The sequence below is a fragment of the Cetorhinus maximus genome, chromosome 26 (genome assembly GCF_964194155.1).
Source record: "Cetorhinus maximus chromosome 26, sCetMax3.hap1.1, whole genome shotgun sequence".
NCBI lineage: Eukaryota > Metazoa > Chordata > Chondrichthyes > Lamniformes > Cetorhinidae > Cetorhinus > Cetorhinus maximus.
The window spans coordinates 37,115,183-37,134,420 of record NC_135904.1 but is presented as its reverse complement, the minus strand read 5'-3'; the positions used below and the strand labels follow the sequence as shown (position 1 = coordinate 37,134,420).

The following is a 19,238-nucleotide window of genomic DNA, read 5'->3' as shown; positions in this document are numbered from 1 at the left end:
CAGGTGCTGGAACTCCCTAACAGCATTGTAGGTGCACCTACACCACATAGGCTGCAGCGGTTCAAGGCAGCAGCTCACCACCTTCTGAAAGGAAATTAGGGATGGGCAATAAATGCTGGCCTAGCCAGCGACACCCACTTCCCTTGAATGAATAAAAAAAAACTGCATTTTTCCAAATTAAACGAGACTATATTACACATCATCTGGGTTAATGAGTAATTTAGGAACAAACCAAATATAAATTTCACTTTTAATTGCATCCTTGCAAGCTTTAAAGGTTCCATTTTTCATTGCAAATTTAGAGTTAGTTGAAGGTATTATTGTTCCTTCACTTGTTTCAATCCCATATTGGAACTGAGAGACACAATTTGACAGAAGGACAGGTGTATGTGTTTTGAAAGCAGCTGTGGTCCTTTAATCTATTTTATTACATTGCTAAATTATTAAAAGCAGTTGTATTCTATTCTCCGAAACAGTTTCCTCAGGGAAATATCACAGCATGCGCAAGTGCTTGAATGTCAGCTCTGGCACCCATTACAGATGCGGTGACAATTCACTGGCGTAAAGGTCAGCCAGGATTGGATTAAAAAGAAAAAGATTAATGCATTTTAAATTAGGCAATTTGAGATAGTTTGTATAAATTGTATTTCTGTGGCAAGCTACACATGCAGTTTTGTTTCAAAAGTTTTTCGACAACTCTATAGGTTTTATAATTCTGTAATCCAAGAAATGAGAAAGCAACAACTCATGTGCAGACATCAGAATCGACTTGCCAACCAATCAGCACTCCCATATTGCTGTAGAATAAATTGAGATAGTTTGAAGTTTGGCATTCTTGCATTAGTCCTGATGGGGGCAAGACAGAAAGCTTTGGCAACATGTCCCTCCTATCAGCAATAAAGAAGTTTCTCCTCATCGCCTTAAATCTGCGTCCGCTGTTCTCATCCCTTCTGCTAATGGGAACGGTTTCTCCCTATCTACTCTGTCCGGATCCCTCATGATTTTCGACACTTTTATCAAATCTCCTCTCAACTTTCTTTCCTCAAAGGAGAACTGCCCCAGCTTCTCCAATCTATTCACATAACTGAAAGCTCTCATCCCTGGTACCATACTTGTAAATATTTTCTGCACCTTCTCTACATCCTTCCTAAAGTGTGGTGCCCAGAATTGGGTACAATGCTCCAGTTCAGGTCAAATCAGTTTTATGAAGGTTCATTAGAACTTGCTTTTGTACTCTATGCCCCATTAACAAAGCCTATGATATGTATGCCTTTTTAAACTACTTCCTGAGCCTGTCCTGCCACTTTCAACAATATGTGCATACACACCCTCCTGTTGTCTCTGCTTGTGCCTTTTTATTTTATATTGCCTCTCCTTGTTTTTCTTACTAAAATGTATCACTTCATATTTCTCCGCATTAAATTTTATTTGCCACGTGATTGCCAATTCCACCAGCTTGTCATTGCATGGTGGCCTACGTGTTGGCAAAAGCTTTGTTTTCTTTGGTGCATGTCCCTTTAAGAACTAAGTGAACTGGTGAGTATGTTGGAAGAGGATTAATTGGTTTCCCGATTATTGCATCATTAGGTTCTAAGCAGTGCCTATGTGACCTAGACTTGCCATGCAGTTGTCAGCAAAGAAGCAGGGGGTAAATAGAAAGCTAACTGCAGTAGGGGTTGGGTTTCAACCAGTTTTTTTCTCGATAGCAGTTTAGATGACAGAATTCATGCAGGCAGAAAACAAATAAGGCTCCCTCAAAATGTAAGAGTTTTCTGTTTGACAGACTTCAGACAGTTCCTGATGTTGAAGCAGGTCTATGAGAACAGAGCAGAGTCTGTATTACTGTGCGTTATACAGTTGGAAAGGACAGACACTGAAGACAGAAAGAACAAGAGATTGTGGATTGGAGAAAATTGGAGAATACCCATTGTTGCTGTTGAAGTGGTGCCAGGGACCACCAGATCGTTTAAAAAGGTAGAAAAAGAAGTCTTTAGGGATTTTGTGCCATCAGGACTGCTGTGACCCGAGTGAGAGAGAGTTTGTAGACATTTGCCTTGTCCTTGGTAAACGTGTCTGCGAACTTCAGATAAAATATGGCTGCGGGTGAATGTGACTCAACAGCTGAAATGATTGGATGGGAAGTGAGAAATTATACAAATTGGAGGTCGAGTTGGAAAGACAGATTATATGTGATTCCACATTTGTGTAGGAAGTAGTTACAAGGCACACATCATAGTGCAAGTGCTTTGTTGTACTGACTACTTGAAGCAAAATTATTTTTTTATTTGAAATATCGTTCGTCTGTTAATTAATGTTTGAGTTATGTTGATTTTAGTTGGTTTGTTACAGCAAAAATTTTCAAAAGTGAAATCCTGCCCAGCGATTTTTTTTCCCATTGGCATTGTGGGGAGTCCTTCCTTTTTAAAAAGTCATCAGTTTCAGTGTTTGTAATGCTATATCTGTCCCCCTCACAGTTCACAAAATTTCCAAGTCTAGTGTCATCTGCAAATTTTGAAATTCTGTCCTTTACACCCAGGTCTAAGTCATTAATATAGATCAAGGACAGCAGTGGTCCCTAAAACCAATTTACGAGGAATACTTCCTCCAATCCGAAAAACACCCATTAGAATCATAGTCACAATGGCGCAGGAAGCGGCCATATGGTCCATCGAGTCTATGCCGTAGAGCAATCCAGACCGTTCCATTCCCCTGTTCTATCCCTGCAGCCCTGAAAGTTATTTCCCTCATGGTGCATATCCAATTTCCTTTGGAGGTCTTTGATTGCCTCCACTTCCACCACCCTGGTCGGTAGCGTGTTCCATTCGCAGCGTAAAAAAATTCCTCCTCACCTCATTTCTGTATCTCTTCCCAAAATCTTAAATGTATCCTCTAAGCCTTATACCATCAGCTGGAATCATTCCAGTAAACATCCTCTGCACCCTCTCAAGGACCTTCACGTAATTCTTGAAGTGTGACCAGAACCAGACCCAATACTCCAGTTGTAGTCTAGCCAGAGCTTTATACAGATTCGGCATAATTCCCTGCATTTTTTACTTAGTAGCTCTATTTAAGACACCCAAGATCACACATGCTTTGCTAATTACTCTCTCAATATCTTCTGTCACCTTCAAAAATCTATGTACATGAACCCTCAGGTCCCTCTGACCCTGGGCACTCTTTAGGGCAGAGGAACAGGAGTTCGCCATTCACCCTGTCAGGCCTGCCCAGCCATTCAATTAGATCATGGCTGATCATCTACCTCAATGCCACTTTTCCACATTATTTCCATATCCCTTGATGCCATTAGTCTCCAGAAATCTTTCGATTTCTGTCTTGAACATGCTCAATGATTGAGCTTCCACAGCCCTCTGGGGTAGGGAATTTCAAAGATTCACCGCCCTTTGAGTGAAGAAATTCCTCGTCATCTTAGCCTTAAATAGCCTACCCCTTATTCTGAGATTATGTCCCCTGGTTTTAGACTCACCAGCCAGGGGAAACATCTTATCTACATTTTATCTAGAACTGTGCCATTAAGTTTTATCTAGAACTGTGCCATTAAGTTTTATATTACCTCTCCCTATCCCTTCTGCCAAAATGCATTAACTCACATTTCTCTGTCTTAAATTCTATCCACCACTTATCCGTCCATTCTGCTAGCCTATGCCCCCTTGCAGTCGATTTGTAGCATTCTGTTTTTCCACACCTCCAACTTTGGCATCAACTGCAAATTTTGAAATTTTACTTAATATTCCAATACCCAAGTCATTTACATATATCAAAAAAACAGCTGTGGTCCTAGCACTAACCCTTGGGGAACACCACTGTCTACCATCCTCCAGTCTGAGCAACAACCAATTATTACAACTCATTGTTTTCTGCTTTTAAGCCAATGTTTTTAACCAAATTGACACTATTCCATGAGACTCTATTTGGTTAACAGCCTTTTATCTGATACTCTGTCAATCTTTTATTTACAATTATTTTATTTACAATTAGGGAAGAGTAATTTTTTTTAAAGTAGACAAAATTTAAAATCCGAGTTACTTACTAAGAGAATAAAGCCTCAAGATTCCACAGTTTTAAACAAATAAGAATTTTCACTGTACAAGAGTCAACAAAGCAAACAATCACTATAGTCTATCCCATACTCTAACATCCAGAATTAAAGAGGTAAACATGAATTAACAGGCAAACTCTGGCTGAACACACCACATTAAATGGCAGACCACAACCAAGACAGCTCCCACAAATTCCTCAGCAGCCCATCCAAACGTCAGTGATCACAAAAATTCTTTAAACCCTGCCTTCCTCACAAAGGATTTCAGCTCTTCTTCTTTGATGATATATCCTCTGATTTCCCTCAACAGTAGCTCCAACTCAGCCCGGAAGCCCTCTTGCTTCTTCTGCCTGCAATGAGTGGTCAGGAAACTAGATTCCAACTCAGGTGGCCCCAATGAGTGCTCGCTTTGCAGCAGCTCAATCACTTCACCTCGAGACTGTGCCCCAGGGTATTTCCCAGGCTGCACTACAGAGTCCATAGTCAGACAGTTCCAGCTCCCCTGCTGCGCTGCTGTCAATCTCCTTCTCCCAGGCTTCTCTAAGCCTCGATGCTCCTACCTGCATGGAGATATCAACTTCCATAGCTTACCCAAATCTTTTTCTCATGGGCTAGTTTTTGCGCTGCTCTCTTTAGTCACCTGAACAACTTTTCACGCCATCTCCCCAGGTCTTGTGGTTGAGTTCTTCATGCCATCTCCAAGCAGCCATTAAATAGAACCCAGCACGCATGCCTCATCCCTTTGCTGTGCTCTGAGCTTGTTCCGAAGGCCTGGGTATACCGGGAGTTGTAGTTCTCAGACCCAAAAACACATGGCGCGAACCCAAGTATACAGGTTCCCTCGCACTTTCTTAAAATTCAGATAGACAACATTTACTCTATTCCAGTCGTCCACTTTCTCTGTTACCGCATCAAAAAATATTAGGTTAGTCAATCACAATAAGCCTTTTACAAATCCATTCTGGCCTTCCTCAATTAACTGAAACCTCTCAAGTGCTGTTAGTTTTTTCTCAATTGTTTCTAAAAACCTTACCCACCACTCATGTTAAATTGCCCTGTAGTTAATAGGAATGCCCTTGCACCCTCTCTTTAACACAGGTGTCAATCTTGCCACTTTCCAATCCATTGGCACCCATCCACCCCAAAATATCTAGGGAAGATTATGGCAAGCCCATTTGTTATCTCCTCCCCCACATCCTTTAGCAACCCGGGATGCAAACCATCCAAAGCATAGCCAGAGTACATTCTGCCCAATTTGCACTCCACCTTTGCTTCTACTGATGTGGTGCTGTCATCACTGGATTTGTAATCCAGAGAACCAGGGTAATCCTCTGGGGCCTGGGTTCAAATCCCACCAGATGCTGAAATTTGAATTCAATAAAAATCTGGAATTTAAAGTCTAATGATGACCATGAAATCATTGATGATTGTCGTGAAAACCCATCTGGTTCACTAATGAAGTAAATCTGCCGTCCTCACCTGGTCTGGCCTACATGCGACTTGTTGGCAGTAATGTGGTTGACTCTTAAATGCCCTCTGAAATGGCATAGCAAGCCACTCAGTGGTATCAAACCACTGAAAAGTCAATAAAAAGGAATGAAACTGGATGGACCACCCAGCATCGACCTAAGAACCGGACACAGCAACGGCAAACCCAGCCCTGTCCTCCTAACTAACATCTGCAGGTTAGTGCCAAAATTGGGAGAGTTGTCTCACAGGCTAGTCAAGCAACAACCTGACATAGTCATACTCACAGAATCATACATTACAGATAATGTCCCAGACACCATCACCATCCATGGGTATGTCCTGTCCCAACGGCAGGACAGACCTAGCAGAGATGGTGGCACAGTGGTATACAGTCGGGAGGGAGTTGTCCTGAGAGTCCTCAACATCATCTCTGGACCCCATGAAGTCTCATGGCATCAGGTCAAACATGGGCAAGGAAACTTCCTGCTGATTACCACATATCGCACTCAGCCGATGAATCAGTGCTCCTCCATGTTGAACACCACTTGGAGGAAGCACCAAGGGTGGCAAGGGCACACATGTACCCTGAATGTCCCTTCAATGTCCATCACCAAGAGTGGCTCGGTGGCACCAGACCAAGCTGACCGAGTCATAAAGGACACTGCGGCAGGTGGTGAGGGAACCAATAAGACGGAAAAGCATACTTAATCTCATCCTCACCAATCTGCCTGCTTCAGATGCATCTGTCCTTGACAGAATCAAGCAGGAGTGACCTTGTGCACGGTCCTTGTGGAGACGAAGTCCTGCCTTCCACAATGAGCATACCCTCCATCGTGTTGTGGGCACAACCACTGTGCTATGTGGGATAGATTTCAAACAGATCTAGCAACTCAAGACTGGACATCCATGAAGTGCTGTGGGCCATCAGCAAGACTGTACTCAACCACAATCTGTAACCTCATGGCCAGGTATATCCTGCACTCCACCATTACAACCAAGCCAGCGGATCAACTCTGGTTCAATAAGGAGTGCAGAGGGCATGCAGGAGCAGCACCAGGCATACCTAAAAATGTGGTGTCAACCTGGTGAAGCTATAACAACGTGCCCAACAACGTAAGCAGCAAGTGATAGACATGGCTACACGATTCCCCAACCAACGGATCAGATCTAAGTTCTGCAGTCCTGCCACATCCAGCTGTGAATGGTGGTGGACAATTAAACAGCTCATTGGAGGAGGAGTGCTCCACAAATATCCCCATCCTCAATGATGGAGAAGCCAAGTGCATCAGTGCAAAAGATAAGGCTGAAGCATTCACAACAACTATTAGCCAGAAGTGCCGAGTGGATGATCCTCTTCCTTAGTAAATAGCGATACAAAGTACTTACCAAGTACTTTAACCGTTCCCTGCAGTTCTAAGCATAGATCACAGTCTTAGTGCCTTATATGCCCCACCTCATTTCTTACTACCCACTTACTATTTACATGCTAGATGATGATTTGGATTCTCTTTCATGCTTGCTGCCATTCTATTCTCATATTCTCTTTAGAAGTCTTAATTTCCTGAAGTTTATTGTATTCAGCTTGGCTCCGGCTAGAAGCATTCATCTGACATGCATCATACACCCTCTTCCTGTTTCATCAGCTTCTCTATCTACCTCGTCATCCAAGGAGCTCTGACTTTGGTCCCCCTGCCTTTACATCTTGTTAGGATGAACCAAGCCTGTAAGTGGAGCATCTCTTCCATTACCTATTATTCCAAAGAAGAGATTTCCTTTGTCGAAGCTTTTTGTCATGCACTCATCAGGACAACTTGCAAGAATACCAAATGCAAAGGAACAACAATTTATCCTATATGAGAAGATTGTGATTGGTTAGCAAGTGGGCTTTGATTGGTAGAGACATTGCCATATAAGAATGCACCAGTTGATGGTGGCCGACAGTTAACTGCCCAGCATAGTTTGGAATTTAAACCAAGCAGCTTGACTCTGGTCAAAGCAATGCCCCGAGGAATGAACCAGTGGATGTCTGTCACTTACATTGTTTAGCTGTAACAGGTGTAATGTGTACACATCTTTGCCTGAAAAGAGCAGGGCCCTGTGAATTAATATATGTAGCTTCCAGTAGATGCAAATGCACCACACTGCAAGCCAACTGACAATCTTAAATTAGTTGTCAGTGTAATTCTTAGCACACTGAGGATTATTTAGCAAATGTTGTCAAATCGCGGAATCACATCTAATGTTGGACACTTTTGAGTTTTGCAAGCAAGGGCTGGTTGGGTACAGTCTATACCTTGTTCCTTCCACCGTTCGTAACAGGCATACTATTTGATACGATCAGCCAGTCTTTGGGACATACGGCCTATATACCTAGCATCACACTGGCACTGAAATTGTTTTAACACACTACTCATTTGTGTGCTAGACAGAATGTCTTTTTGGCTTGACGACAGCGTCCTGTTAGTGGCAAATAGCACTCGTGTTGCTACTGCATAGTAGCAATGTGAAACAGCTAGTTTCACCTCTTGCTCAAATTTTGGGATCCTTTGCCCTTTCCAGGGTAATCGAAGGTAGACTAGGCACTTTTCAGGGCCAAAAGTGACGGCCTTAGGCCTGTCCGTGTGTTTGCGCAATATACACTCAGGGGACTCCTGCGCTACCTGCTAGCTCCTTTGACCGTCTGGTGGTCACCCATTCCCTCTCTGCTTGCACACTTAAAGCTATGGGGTGACCACCTCTAGAAACATGTTAGCCATGAAACTCTGTCTCATGAATCACTGCAATGACTCCAGCTGCCACAACTACTCTGAAACCTCAAGCTCAATGCTCTCTGGCTGACTTTTGAAGAGGAACATGGGAATTCTCACCACTGACCTGGCCTATATCTATCCTTCAATCAACATGACAAGAACAAATGATCTGGCCAATCACACGCAATTTTTGTTACTAACCCTGCAACAGCCACCAGCAGCATTCTGTTCTCACAAGGTAGCAACTGCCAAACAACACTTTTGCCTGAAGATGACTTTCTCACTTCACATTCCAGGCACACTCTCCATTGATCACCTCCTCATCCTACTTTCATCTTACTCTTTCCTCTCTCTCAACGTACACCATATCTAGAAGCCCTAAACCGGCACAATGAGCCAAATGCCTCCACCTCTGTGCTGTATAATTTCTTCGATATTCAAATTTTTTTTTTAACAGCCATTCGCAAATACTCTCCCTTCCTTTCTGCAGAAAAAAATAGCTTGAATGCTTGGGAGGGGAGAAAGACCAGGAAAGCAGACCCTCATACAGATGGAGTAATATGGCTATCAAGAGAAAAAAAGAGTTTAGGAGGTAGCAAAGCTGATGAGGATATTAAGCAGGGTGTACGCATATTTCTTGTAATAGAAATCATCGAAAACTTACAACACAGGTGGCCATTGGGTCCATCATGGCCAAACTGGTTAACGAAAAGCTACCCAACCGAATCCCATATTCTTGCACTAGATCTGTACCCCTGTAGATCATGGCTCTTCAAGTAGACATCCAAATACTTTTTAAATGTGGTGAGAGTATCTGCCACCATCGCTCTTTCATGCAGTGAGTTCCAAGTCTCAAACACCCTCTGGGTAAAGTTTTTTTCCTCATTTCCCATTTATTCCTTCTGCCAATTATTTGAAACCTATGCCCCCTGGTTTCTAGCCAGGTTTTCAATCGTCTGCCTCAATACCTCATCATGTGGCTTGTGATAGATGTTGTCAGATAGTGCTTCTGCAAAGCATCTCGGATGTTTTACTACTTTAAAGGGGCTATATGGTAAAAAAATTGCCCAGGTATGCCCTGTACACAAAAAATAGGACAAATACAACCTGGCCAATTATCGCCCCATCGGTCTACTCTCGCTCATCAGTAAAGTTAAGGATAGGGTCATCAACACTGCTGTCAAGTGGCAGTTGCTTAGCAATAACCTGCTCACTGACGCCCAGTTTGCGTTCCGCCAGGGCCACTCAGCTCCTGACCTCATTACAGCCTTGGTTCAGACAGGGACAAAACAGCTGAACTCCAGAGGTGAGGTGAGAGTGACTGCCCTTGACATCAAGGCTGCATTTGACCGAGTATGGCATCATGGAGCCCTCACAAAACTGGGGTCAATGGGAATCGGAGGAAACTGTCTGCTGGTTGGAGTCATGACTAGCACAAAGGAAGATGGTTATGGTTGTTGGAGGTCAATCATCTCACCTCCAGGACATCACTGCAGGAGTCCCTCAGGATAGTGTCCTAGGCTCAACCATCTTCAGCTGCTTCATTAATGACCTTCCTGCCATCATAAGGTCAGAAGTGGGGATGTTCGCTGATGATTGCACAATGTTCAGCACTGATGGCATGATACTAGGAAGTTCTGAGGAACAAAGGGACCTTGGCATGTGTCCATAGATTTCTGAAGGCAGAGGGGCACGTTAGTGGGGTGGTGAAAAAGGCATATGGGACACTTGCCTTTATCAATTGAGGCATAGATTACAAAAGTAGGGAGGTCATGTTGGAGTTGTATACAACCTTGGTGAGGCCACAGCTGGAGTACTGTGTGCAGTTCTGGTTGCCACATTATAGGAAGGATGTGATTGCACTGGAGGGGGTGCAGAGGAGATTCACCAGGATGTTGCCTGGGATGAAACATTTAAGTCATGAAGAGAGGTTGGATAGACTTGGGTTGTTTTCGTTGGAGCAGAAAAGACTGAGGGGCGACCTGATTGAGGTGTATAAGATTATGAGGGGCATGGACAGGGTGGATAGGGAGCAGCTGTTCCCCTTAGTTGAAGGGTCAGTCACAAGGGGGCATAAGTTCAAGGTATGGGGCAGGGGATTTAGGGGGGGTGGTGAGGAAAAATCTTTTTTACCTAGAGGGTGGTGATGGTCTGGAATGCACTGCCTGGGAGGGTGGTGGAGGCAGGTTGCGTCTCATCCTTTAAAAAGTACCTGGATGAGCACTTGGCACGTCATAACCTTCAAGGCTATGGGCCAAGTGTTGGTAAATGGGATTAGGTAGGTAGGTCAGGTGTTTCTCACGTGTCGGTGCAGACTTGATGGGCCGAAGGGCTTCTTCTGCACTGTGATTCTGTGATATTCGTGACTCCTCAGATAGTGAAGCAGTCCATATCCAAATGCAGAAAGACCAGGATAATATCCAGGCTTGGGCTGATAAGTAGCAAGTAACATCTGCGCCACACAAGTGCCGGGCAATGACCACCTTCAACAAGACAGAATCTAACCATCGCCTCTTGACATTTAATGACATTACCATCGCTGAATCCCCCACTATTAACACTCTGGGGGTTACTCACACTAAGTGCTTGTGGTGGAAGAATGAATCGAAAGCTTTTCTTTTTCCTTCAAGCTGGTTTATTCTCAATATAGCTCCTCAGTGCTACAGATTTCCTAGTAGCTTCCACCCAGAGTGTTCCAATTTTTGCTGTTTAGATGGGAGAAGCAATGCCCATCACCTGTTTTAACTAGCAATTGTCTTTAACAAAGTAATTGCCAGGTAATGTGCTCACTGAAATATTGACACTGCGGTTTACCATTGGCCAGAAACTGAACTGGACTAGCCAGATAAATACCGTGGCTACAAGAGCAGGTCAGAGGATAGGAATCCTGTGGCGAGTAACTCACCTCCTGGTTTCCTAAAGCCTGGTCCACCATCTGCAAGATAAAAGTCAGGAGTGTAATGGAATACTCTCCACTTGCCTGGATGAGTGCAGCTTAAGAATCTTGACACTGTCCAGGACAAAGCAGCTCACTTGCTTGGCACCACATCCACAAACAATTCACTCCCTCCACCACCAACACACAGTGGCAGCAGTGTGTACCATCTACAAGGCACACTGCAGAAACTCACATATGTTCTTTAGGCAGAATCTTCCAAACCCATGACCACTACCATCTAGAAGGACAAGGGCAGCAGATACATGGGAACACTGCCATCTGGAAGTTCCCCTCTAAGCCACTCAGCATCCCAACTTGGAAATATATGGTCATTCCTTCCCTGTCGCTGGGTCAAAATCCTGGAACTCCCTCCCTAGCAGCACTGTGGATGTCTCTACACCATAGGGGCTGCAGAGGTTCAAGAAGGCAGCTCACCACCACCTTCAAGGACAATAACGGATGGGAAATAAATGTTGGCCTAGCCAGCGATGCCCACATTCTATAAATGAATTTTAAAAATGACTATGATCCTAAACTAGTGTAAGTTCCTTCTCCTTTGTTCTGTGCTGTAATTTGTGAAATGGTTTTGTTTTTAAATTTAATGGAAAACTCTAGCAGCATTTTTTTAAAAACTTGGTATTTCTTGCTAATTTATCCATGCAATCTACCTTAAATATAATAGAATACGGCACTTAAAATAAGTGCTGGTGGTTTGTTTCCCGATTTAATCTTTCAAATCTAAAAATGTAAAAAGGAATGACTTACTTGTAACTTCCTGTAAGAAATCCAAGCAGGGTCTGCTGGTTCCAGATAGACTTACAGAGACAGCCAGAGGGGTCTGTCCTTCATAGTTCCTTGTGTTACAGTCTGCACCATAGTTATGTAACATCCGTGCACAAAGCACATCGTCCTTTAGTGCAGACAAGTGTAATGGGGTTTGTCCATCCTCCAATCTGCCAAGGTTTGTGTCTGCACCTCTTTGAAGAAACATTCGACAATATGAGTGGTTGCTTTTGATCACTGCATATCGTAGCAGGAAACCATTTTGAATGTCAATGTTGGCATTGTGATCCAAAAGAATTTTCACACAGCTTGACCGCTCTCTGATAATGGCCAGCTGAAGTGGTGTGGTGCCTTTATCGCTGAGCGGGTCGACCTCAGCTTTAAACTCCAACAGCAGTCTGACAAATGAGTCTCTGCCATAATGGGCAGCCACATGGAGAGGGGTCCATCCATCATTGCTTTTAGCATTAATTATATCAGGTCTGTGTTCTGATTCCAACATCAATCTTGCAATCCGTGCTCGACCATGCATGGCTGCATAATGCAAAGCAGTAAAACCTCCAATTAAGTCTTTAACGGTGGGATCGGCTGGAAAAATCAAAAACAATTAAAAGGAGATAGTTTCAGGACGTAACTATTTTAAAAAAAGACAAGAAACACCATCTCAATACTTAATTAATTGGATAGACAATGTTGTAAAACTATAATTTTTTAAACTTTAAGAAAGGCTTGAGGTTATGATGTCCAAGGGATAGGAAACAACTTAAGAATTCTTCGGTAATCTGACCTCTGACAGTCATTTTGTTCTCTGCAGCCACCTTATTAAACAGCTGATCAATCTTTACTTGGGATTTTACTCAATCAATGTATTATTTTGAAATACCCTTCTTTTTGCTACAGTTTCACATTCAAACTGCACTCGTTAGTAATATCATACCTACGATGATAAAACAAGTTTTTAAAAAGACAATACTCCATTATTTAATCCATACAGACTGAGCTAACATACCCTGTACAGTAACAACTTCATATGATAATAGACACAAGTGTGGAGGAATAGGTGATTCACATGTTCAGCTGTAGCTCAATAGTAGCACTCTTGCCTCTGAATGAGAAGATTGTGGGTTCAATTCTCAATCTGGAAACTGGAGTACAAAGTCTATAATGACAAGTCAGTGACACATCGAGGCAGTGCTGCACTGTTGGAAGTGCTGTCTTTTGGATGAGATGTTAAAAAGTGACCTGTCTGCCTCTTAGGTGTACATAAAAGATCTCAGCGCTAGCTGAAGAGTAGGGAATGTCTAATAGCCAACATTTTTCCTTCAACCAACTCTAAAACAGATGATCTGATTATTTATTTCATTGCTGTTTGTGGGTGCTTGATGTATTTGAATTGACTACAAGTTTTCTTACATCAACACTAACTGCAAAAGTGCTTATTGGCTATAAAGTGCTTTGGGATGTTGAGGTCATGAAAGGTGCTACATAACTGCATACCATTCATTCTTCTTAAATAACATCAAGAACAAAGCTACAGAATAACACTAAGGCACACAATCTAGGCTTATACTACTCATCGTGCAATACGGAGCCTGCTAAACACTACGCTTGATTTTGCCAGGCGATGGTTGATTTCGTTATCCAGCATAGTATCATTGGAGGGCGTACTGAAGATAGCAAGCTTCTGTACTGAACAGAAGGGTGTGCTGTTGATAGTGACTGTGGGATCTTGGAGAACGTGGCCAGTGGCAGGTTGATACAAGATCTTCTTCAGGCTTGTCAGGTCAAACCAGCTAGGTGTTTCTGACCATCTAGGAGTTTAATGGCCACCATTACCAACTCTAGCTTTTTGTTCCAAATTTATTTAATTAACTGAATTTAACTTCCCAGTTGTGTAGTGGGATTATGAATTTAAATCTTTAGTGAAAACCTCTACACATTATTCCAACAACATTGCTATCCATGTACCAGAACTTAGGGCCTTAACAGCTGAAGGCACAGCGCCCAATAGAGTAAATCAGGGGTGCTCAAGAGGCCAGAATTAGAAAATAACTGATACCTCTGAGCATTGTGGGACTGGAAGAGATTAGAGAGATAGAGAAGTCAAAGCTACAGAGGGATTTGAAATAAAGGCGAGAATTTTAAAACTGAGGTGTTGCTTCTCTAAGTGCAAATATAGGCCAGCAAGCAATGGGTGATATGAGTGACAGGACTTGATGGGAGTAAGGATACGGGCAGCAGAGTTTTGGATGCCCTCAAGTTTACAAAGGGTTGAGGGAAGCCGGCCAAGAGTATGTTGGAATAGTCAAGTCAGGAACTACCAGATACATGGTTTCAACTGCAGAAGAAGCTGAGGCATGAACAGAGATGGGTGATCTGAGGGACGTGGAAAAAGACAGTTTTATCGATAGCACGGATATGTGGTGAGCAGCACATTTCGGGGTCAAATATGACACCAAGGTTGCTGACAACCTGGTTCAGCCTCAGACAGCTGCTAGAGAGGGATAGAATCAGTAATAAGGTAACAGAATTTCTCATGGCAACAGAGGAAAATAGTTTCGGTCTTCCTAATATTTAGTTGGAGAAAATTTCTGCTCATCCAGTACCGGATGTTGGACAAACGATGTGATAAAATTTAGTGACCATGGAACAGTAAAAATAGCTGATGGTAAGGTAAAGCTGAATGTTGTCAATGAACTAATTGTGTTTTCAAATGATGTCAAAATAGGAGGCAGCCAGAGTCCAGAGTGCAGGAGGGGCAAGAGATGCCATTGCAGATGATACTCTGATAGCTAAGAATTGGACCAGGTGAGTGCAGTCCCAAGCACCTCGACCATGGTAGAGAGACTTTGAAGAGAGAGTGGTGTGATCAGTGTGTCAAAAACTACAGACAGGAAGGGAAGGATGAGGAGGGGTAGTTTACTTTTGCTACAGTCATGCTGTGATCTTGATCAGAAATGGGGACCTTGGCAAATTTCCTCACCCCTCCAACTTAATGTGCAATCACAATTGCCAAACAAGCTACTAGCTAATTCAGTGCAGACCAGGAATCAAACTGAGTACCTTCTAGTCTCAGAACAGAACTAGGTCCAAAGCCTTAAAACATCTAATTAAAAATTTGTAAGACAATGCCTAATTAATGTGGTTAATTGAAAATAGCATGGTTCCAGAGATTGAGTTCAGATACACATTGTGCTCTTTTTAAAATCAAGTTTTAACTGCAAATTTCCAACGTAGTATAAAAATTTGTATAATTATAATTACATTAAAAATTTTAAATTGATATGGTGGTGGTATTGGATATCTGTACTTTAAGTGAATAAGACACCAGGACCGGATAAAATGCACCCAAGGATTCTGAGGGAAGTGAGAGTGGAAATTGCAGAGGCACTGGTTATAATTTTCCAGTCTTCTTTAGACTCAGGGGTGGTGGAAAAGGACTGGAAAATTGCAAACGTTACACCCTTGTTCAAAAAAAGGGTGTAATGGAAAGCCCAGCAACTACAGGCCAGACAGTCTAACTTTGGTGGTGGGAAATTTCTAGAAACAATAATTCGGGACAAAATTAGTCACATGGACAAATTTGGGTGAAGGAAAGGATTTGTTAAGGGAAAATTGTGCTTGACTAACTTGCCAGTTTTTTTGAGGAGGTAACAGAGAAGGTTGATGAGGGTAACGCTGTGGTGTACACAGATTTCCAGGAGTTATAGTTCATGGAATAAAAAGGGACGGTAGCAACACGGATATGAAACTAAGTGACAAGAAACAGAGTAATGGTTAATGGATGTTTTTCAGACTGGAAAAAAGGTTTGCTGTGGAGTTTCCCAGGGGTTAGTGTTGGGACCCTTGCTCGTCCTGATAATTGGTAAAAGAAGCAAAGGTGGCATTAGGCAAAACTTGTGTCATGCAGTGAGTGGTTAAGGTCTGGAATGCACTGCCTGAGTGCAGAAGAGGTAGGTTCAATAGAGGCTTCCAAAAGAGAATTAGACTGTTATTTGAAAAGGAAGAAGGTGCAGGGTTACAGGAAGGAGGTGGTGGAATGGCACCAAGTGAGTTGCTCATTCGGGGAGCAAGTGCAGTCTGTAACAATTTTTTGATTCTGTGAAAAGGGGGCACAGTAGCCCAGCAGTTATGGTACTCCAATCCAAAGGTCAAGAATTCAAATTGCAAATTGTGAAATTGAGTTCGATGAATCTGATAATTTGCGGGCTGGTATCAGAAAACATCCATGAAACTTGGATTGTCATAAACACCCAACAATTCACTAACATCCTTCAGGGTTACTACCCTACCCAGTCCAGCCTACCCTTTCCTCTAATACCACATTTATGGCTAATGTTCAATACCCTCAGGGCAACACTGCCACTCTTCCCACAGCTGATACACAAACCAACCTTGGCGCCACTACCCTTAAGACTGGTGGTCATGTTTTGGGGTGTGTGCAATTCTTCAGCAATGTTGTCTGCGAAATCCAGGTCTGTCAATTTGTGGCATTGCCATGGGATGTCAAAGTCTGCACCCACCATCACCTTCAACAATGATGACGAGATAGCAATCAGGCCCTCCCATCACCATCAGACAAGAGAACATCAACCACCTTCCCTACCAAGGAAGCAGCATTCCCAGGGAGGGTGATGTAGAGATCGACAAACACATGAATCAGCAAAACAGCACCAGTCTTCCAGTGGCTCCACACGGTCTCAGCATCCAACACCATCAACACTACCATGAAGCTGCGACTCTACATGTCCATAGTAGTACCACCTGCAATCTTTGCCGGTGAGACTTGGAAGAGAACAGCTAAGGTGTCACGTGAGTTGAACGTCTTTCACCAGCGCTGCCTACATAAGATCCTGAGCATCACATGGAGAGACAACATCACCAAGGAAGAAGTGTTACAGGGAACCAGTCAGAGGCACCTGCAGGACATGACAGAGACACAAATGAGGCTGGCACGACACATATTTTGCCTTCCAGACCTACGCCCAGCCAGGGGGGCAGTAGAATGGACACCACCAAACGGATGAAGATGACAGGGCCAGCCCAAGAAGTCCTGACAAAGTACATTCCAGGAGAATCTCCAAGAACGGGGCACTACCTGGGTTGCAGCGAAAGAGATTGCGATGGACTGGGGGCTGGTGGTGGAGTCTTGCTGTCCATTGTCCCTTGTCCCATAGGGGACCGGAGGAACTAAGTCTAAGTACATACAGCTGGGACCTGACCTTTGTTTCTCTCATGAAAGTGTTGAACTCTCTAAGTAATGCACTGAAGCGTCAACCTAGGCCAAGGGCTTTTATTCTAGAGCGAGGTTCAAATCCATAAACATTTGACGTGGAGGCTTCCAATTAACTAAAGCTGGTACTAGACAGGGTTTCTGTCTAGACAGATGCAGAATACAAGTTACAACAATTTTATTTTTAAACATAAATACAGTAAAAACAAGTTGGCTTAGTGCAGTCTATAGTGAGCTCACTCCTGCACTAAGGTCATGTGGACCATGTTTTTGGAATATAATTGATTGGTTCCTATACTCAAAAGCCGGTGTGAGTCAATCAAAAGAAATAAAGTTTTCACTTTTTTTTTAATTCACTCACGGGATGTGGGCTTCACTGGCTGGACCAGCATTTATTGCCCATCCCTAGTTGCCCTTGAGAAAGTGGCGGTGAGCTGCCTTCTTGAACCGCTGCAGTCCATGTGGTGCAAATGCACCCACAGTGCTGTTAGGGAAGGAGTTCCAGGATTTTGATCCAGCAATAGTGAAGGAATATTGGATAAGGAATATGGCAATATATTTCCAAGTCAGGATGGTAAGTGATTTGGAGGGGAACTTCCAGGTGGTGGTGTACCCATATGCCTGGTGTCGTGGGTTTGGAAGGTACTGTTGAAGGAGCCTTGGTGAATCCCTGCAGTGCATCTTGTGGATGGTACACACTGCTGGTACTGTACGTCATTGGTGGAGGGAGTGAATGTTTGTGGATGTGGTGCCAATCAAGCGAGCTGCTTTGTCATGGACGGCATCATGCTTCTTGAGTGCTGTGGGAGCTGCACTCTTCCAGGCTAGTGGGGAGTATTCCATCACATTCCTGACTTGTGACTTGTAGATAGACGACAGGCTTTGGGGAGTCAGGAGGTAAGTTACTCATCACAAGATTCCTAGCCTCTGACCTGCTCTTGTAGCCACAGTATGTATATGGCTAGTCCAGTTCAGTTTCTGGTCAATGGTAACCCCCAGGGTATTGACAGTGGGGGATTCAGTGATGGGAATGCCACTGAACATCAAGGGGTGATGGTTGGATTCTCTCTTGTTTGAGGTGGTCATTGCCTGACATTTGTGTGGCGCAAATGTTACTTGCCAATTGTCAGCCCAAGCCTGGATATTGTCCAGGTCTTGCTGCATTTGGGCATGGACTGCTTCAGTATCGGAGGAGTTGCGAATGGTGCTGAACATTGTGCAATCATCAGCGAACATCCCCACTTCTGACCTTATGATGGAAAGAAGGTCATTGATGAAGCAGCTGAAGATGGTTTGGCCTAGGACACTACCCTGAGGAACTCCTGCAGTGATGTCCTGGTGCTGAGATGATTGACCTCCAACAACCACAACCGTCTTCCTTTGTGTTAGGTATGACTCCAAACAGTGGAGAGTTTCCCCACGATTCCCATTGACTCCAGTTTTGCTAGGGTTCCTTAATGCCACACTCAGTCAAATGCGGCCTTGATGTCAAGGGCAGTCACTCTCACCTCTTAATCATTATGCTTCAAATTATTTGAAATTAAAACTAACATGCACACAGCATCTAAGTTGCATGTGTTATTGGTCTCAAGTTTTAAATGCAAAGAAAGATCTTGCACACTATAAAAATACTGAGTATATTTTTTAAAAATATCAAACATAGCACCACATTATGCAAACTAAGTGTGGGATTACTTGATTCTCACAGGAATCTAGGAATGATTTCATTTCTTCAATGACTAACACTGCCACCTACTGAGTTGTAGAAACACAGACAAGAGAAAGTTCCAAGTAAAGAAGCAATGCTTAGTGATCAATACCAGATGATGTGACAAATTGGTTGAAAACTGCAGAAAATAACAGTAAATTAAGTGTGACTTGCTCTTTTTTCATTTGCAAGGATCACAGAGCTGGGCCCAGTTACAGAGCACGACTGACAGGAGCAAGGTTTGCAAACTAAAGAGCAAAGCCATTAACCATGTAGGAGCGTAATTACCACTATATAGG

At 43.3% G+C, this 19,238-nt stretch overlaps 1 protein-coding gene across 2 annotated transcripts in view; it reads right to left on the bottom strand.

Moving 5' to 3' along the window:
* asb7 (ankyrin repeat and SOCS box containing 7) overlaps positions 1-19,238 on the bottom strand; it is a 41,920-nt gene that overhangs the window by 5,045 nt on the left and 17,637 nt on the right. For both annotated transcript variants that reach the window (XM_078530493.1, XM_078530492.1), the window contains exon 3: positions 11,981-12,586. In XM_078530493.1, the coding sequence (XP_078386619.1) occupies positions 11,981-12,586 (606 nt within the window). The remainder of the gene's footprint in view (positions 1-11,980; positions 12,587-19,238) is intronic.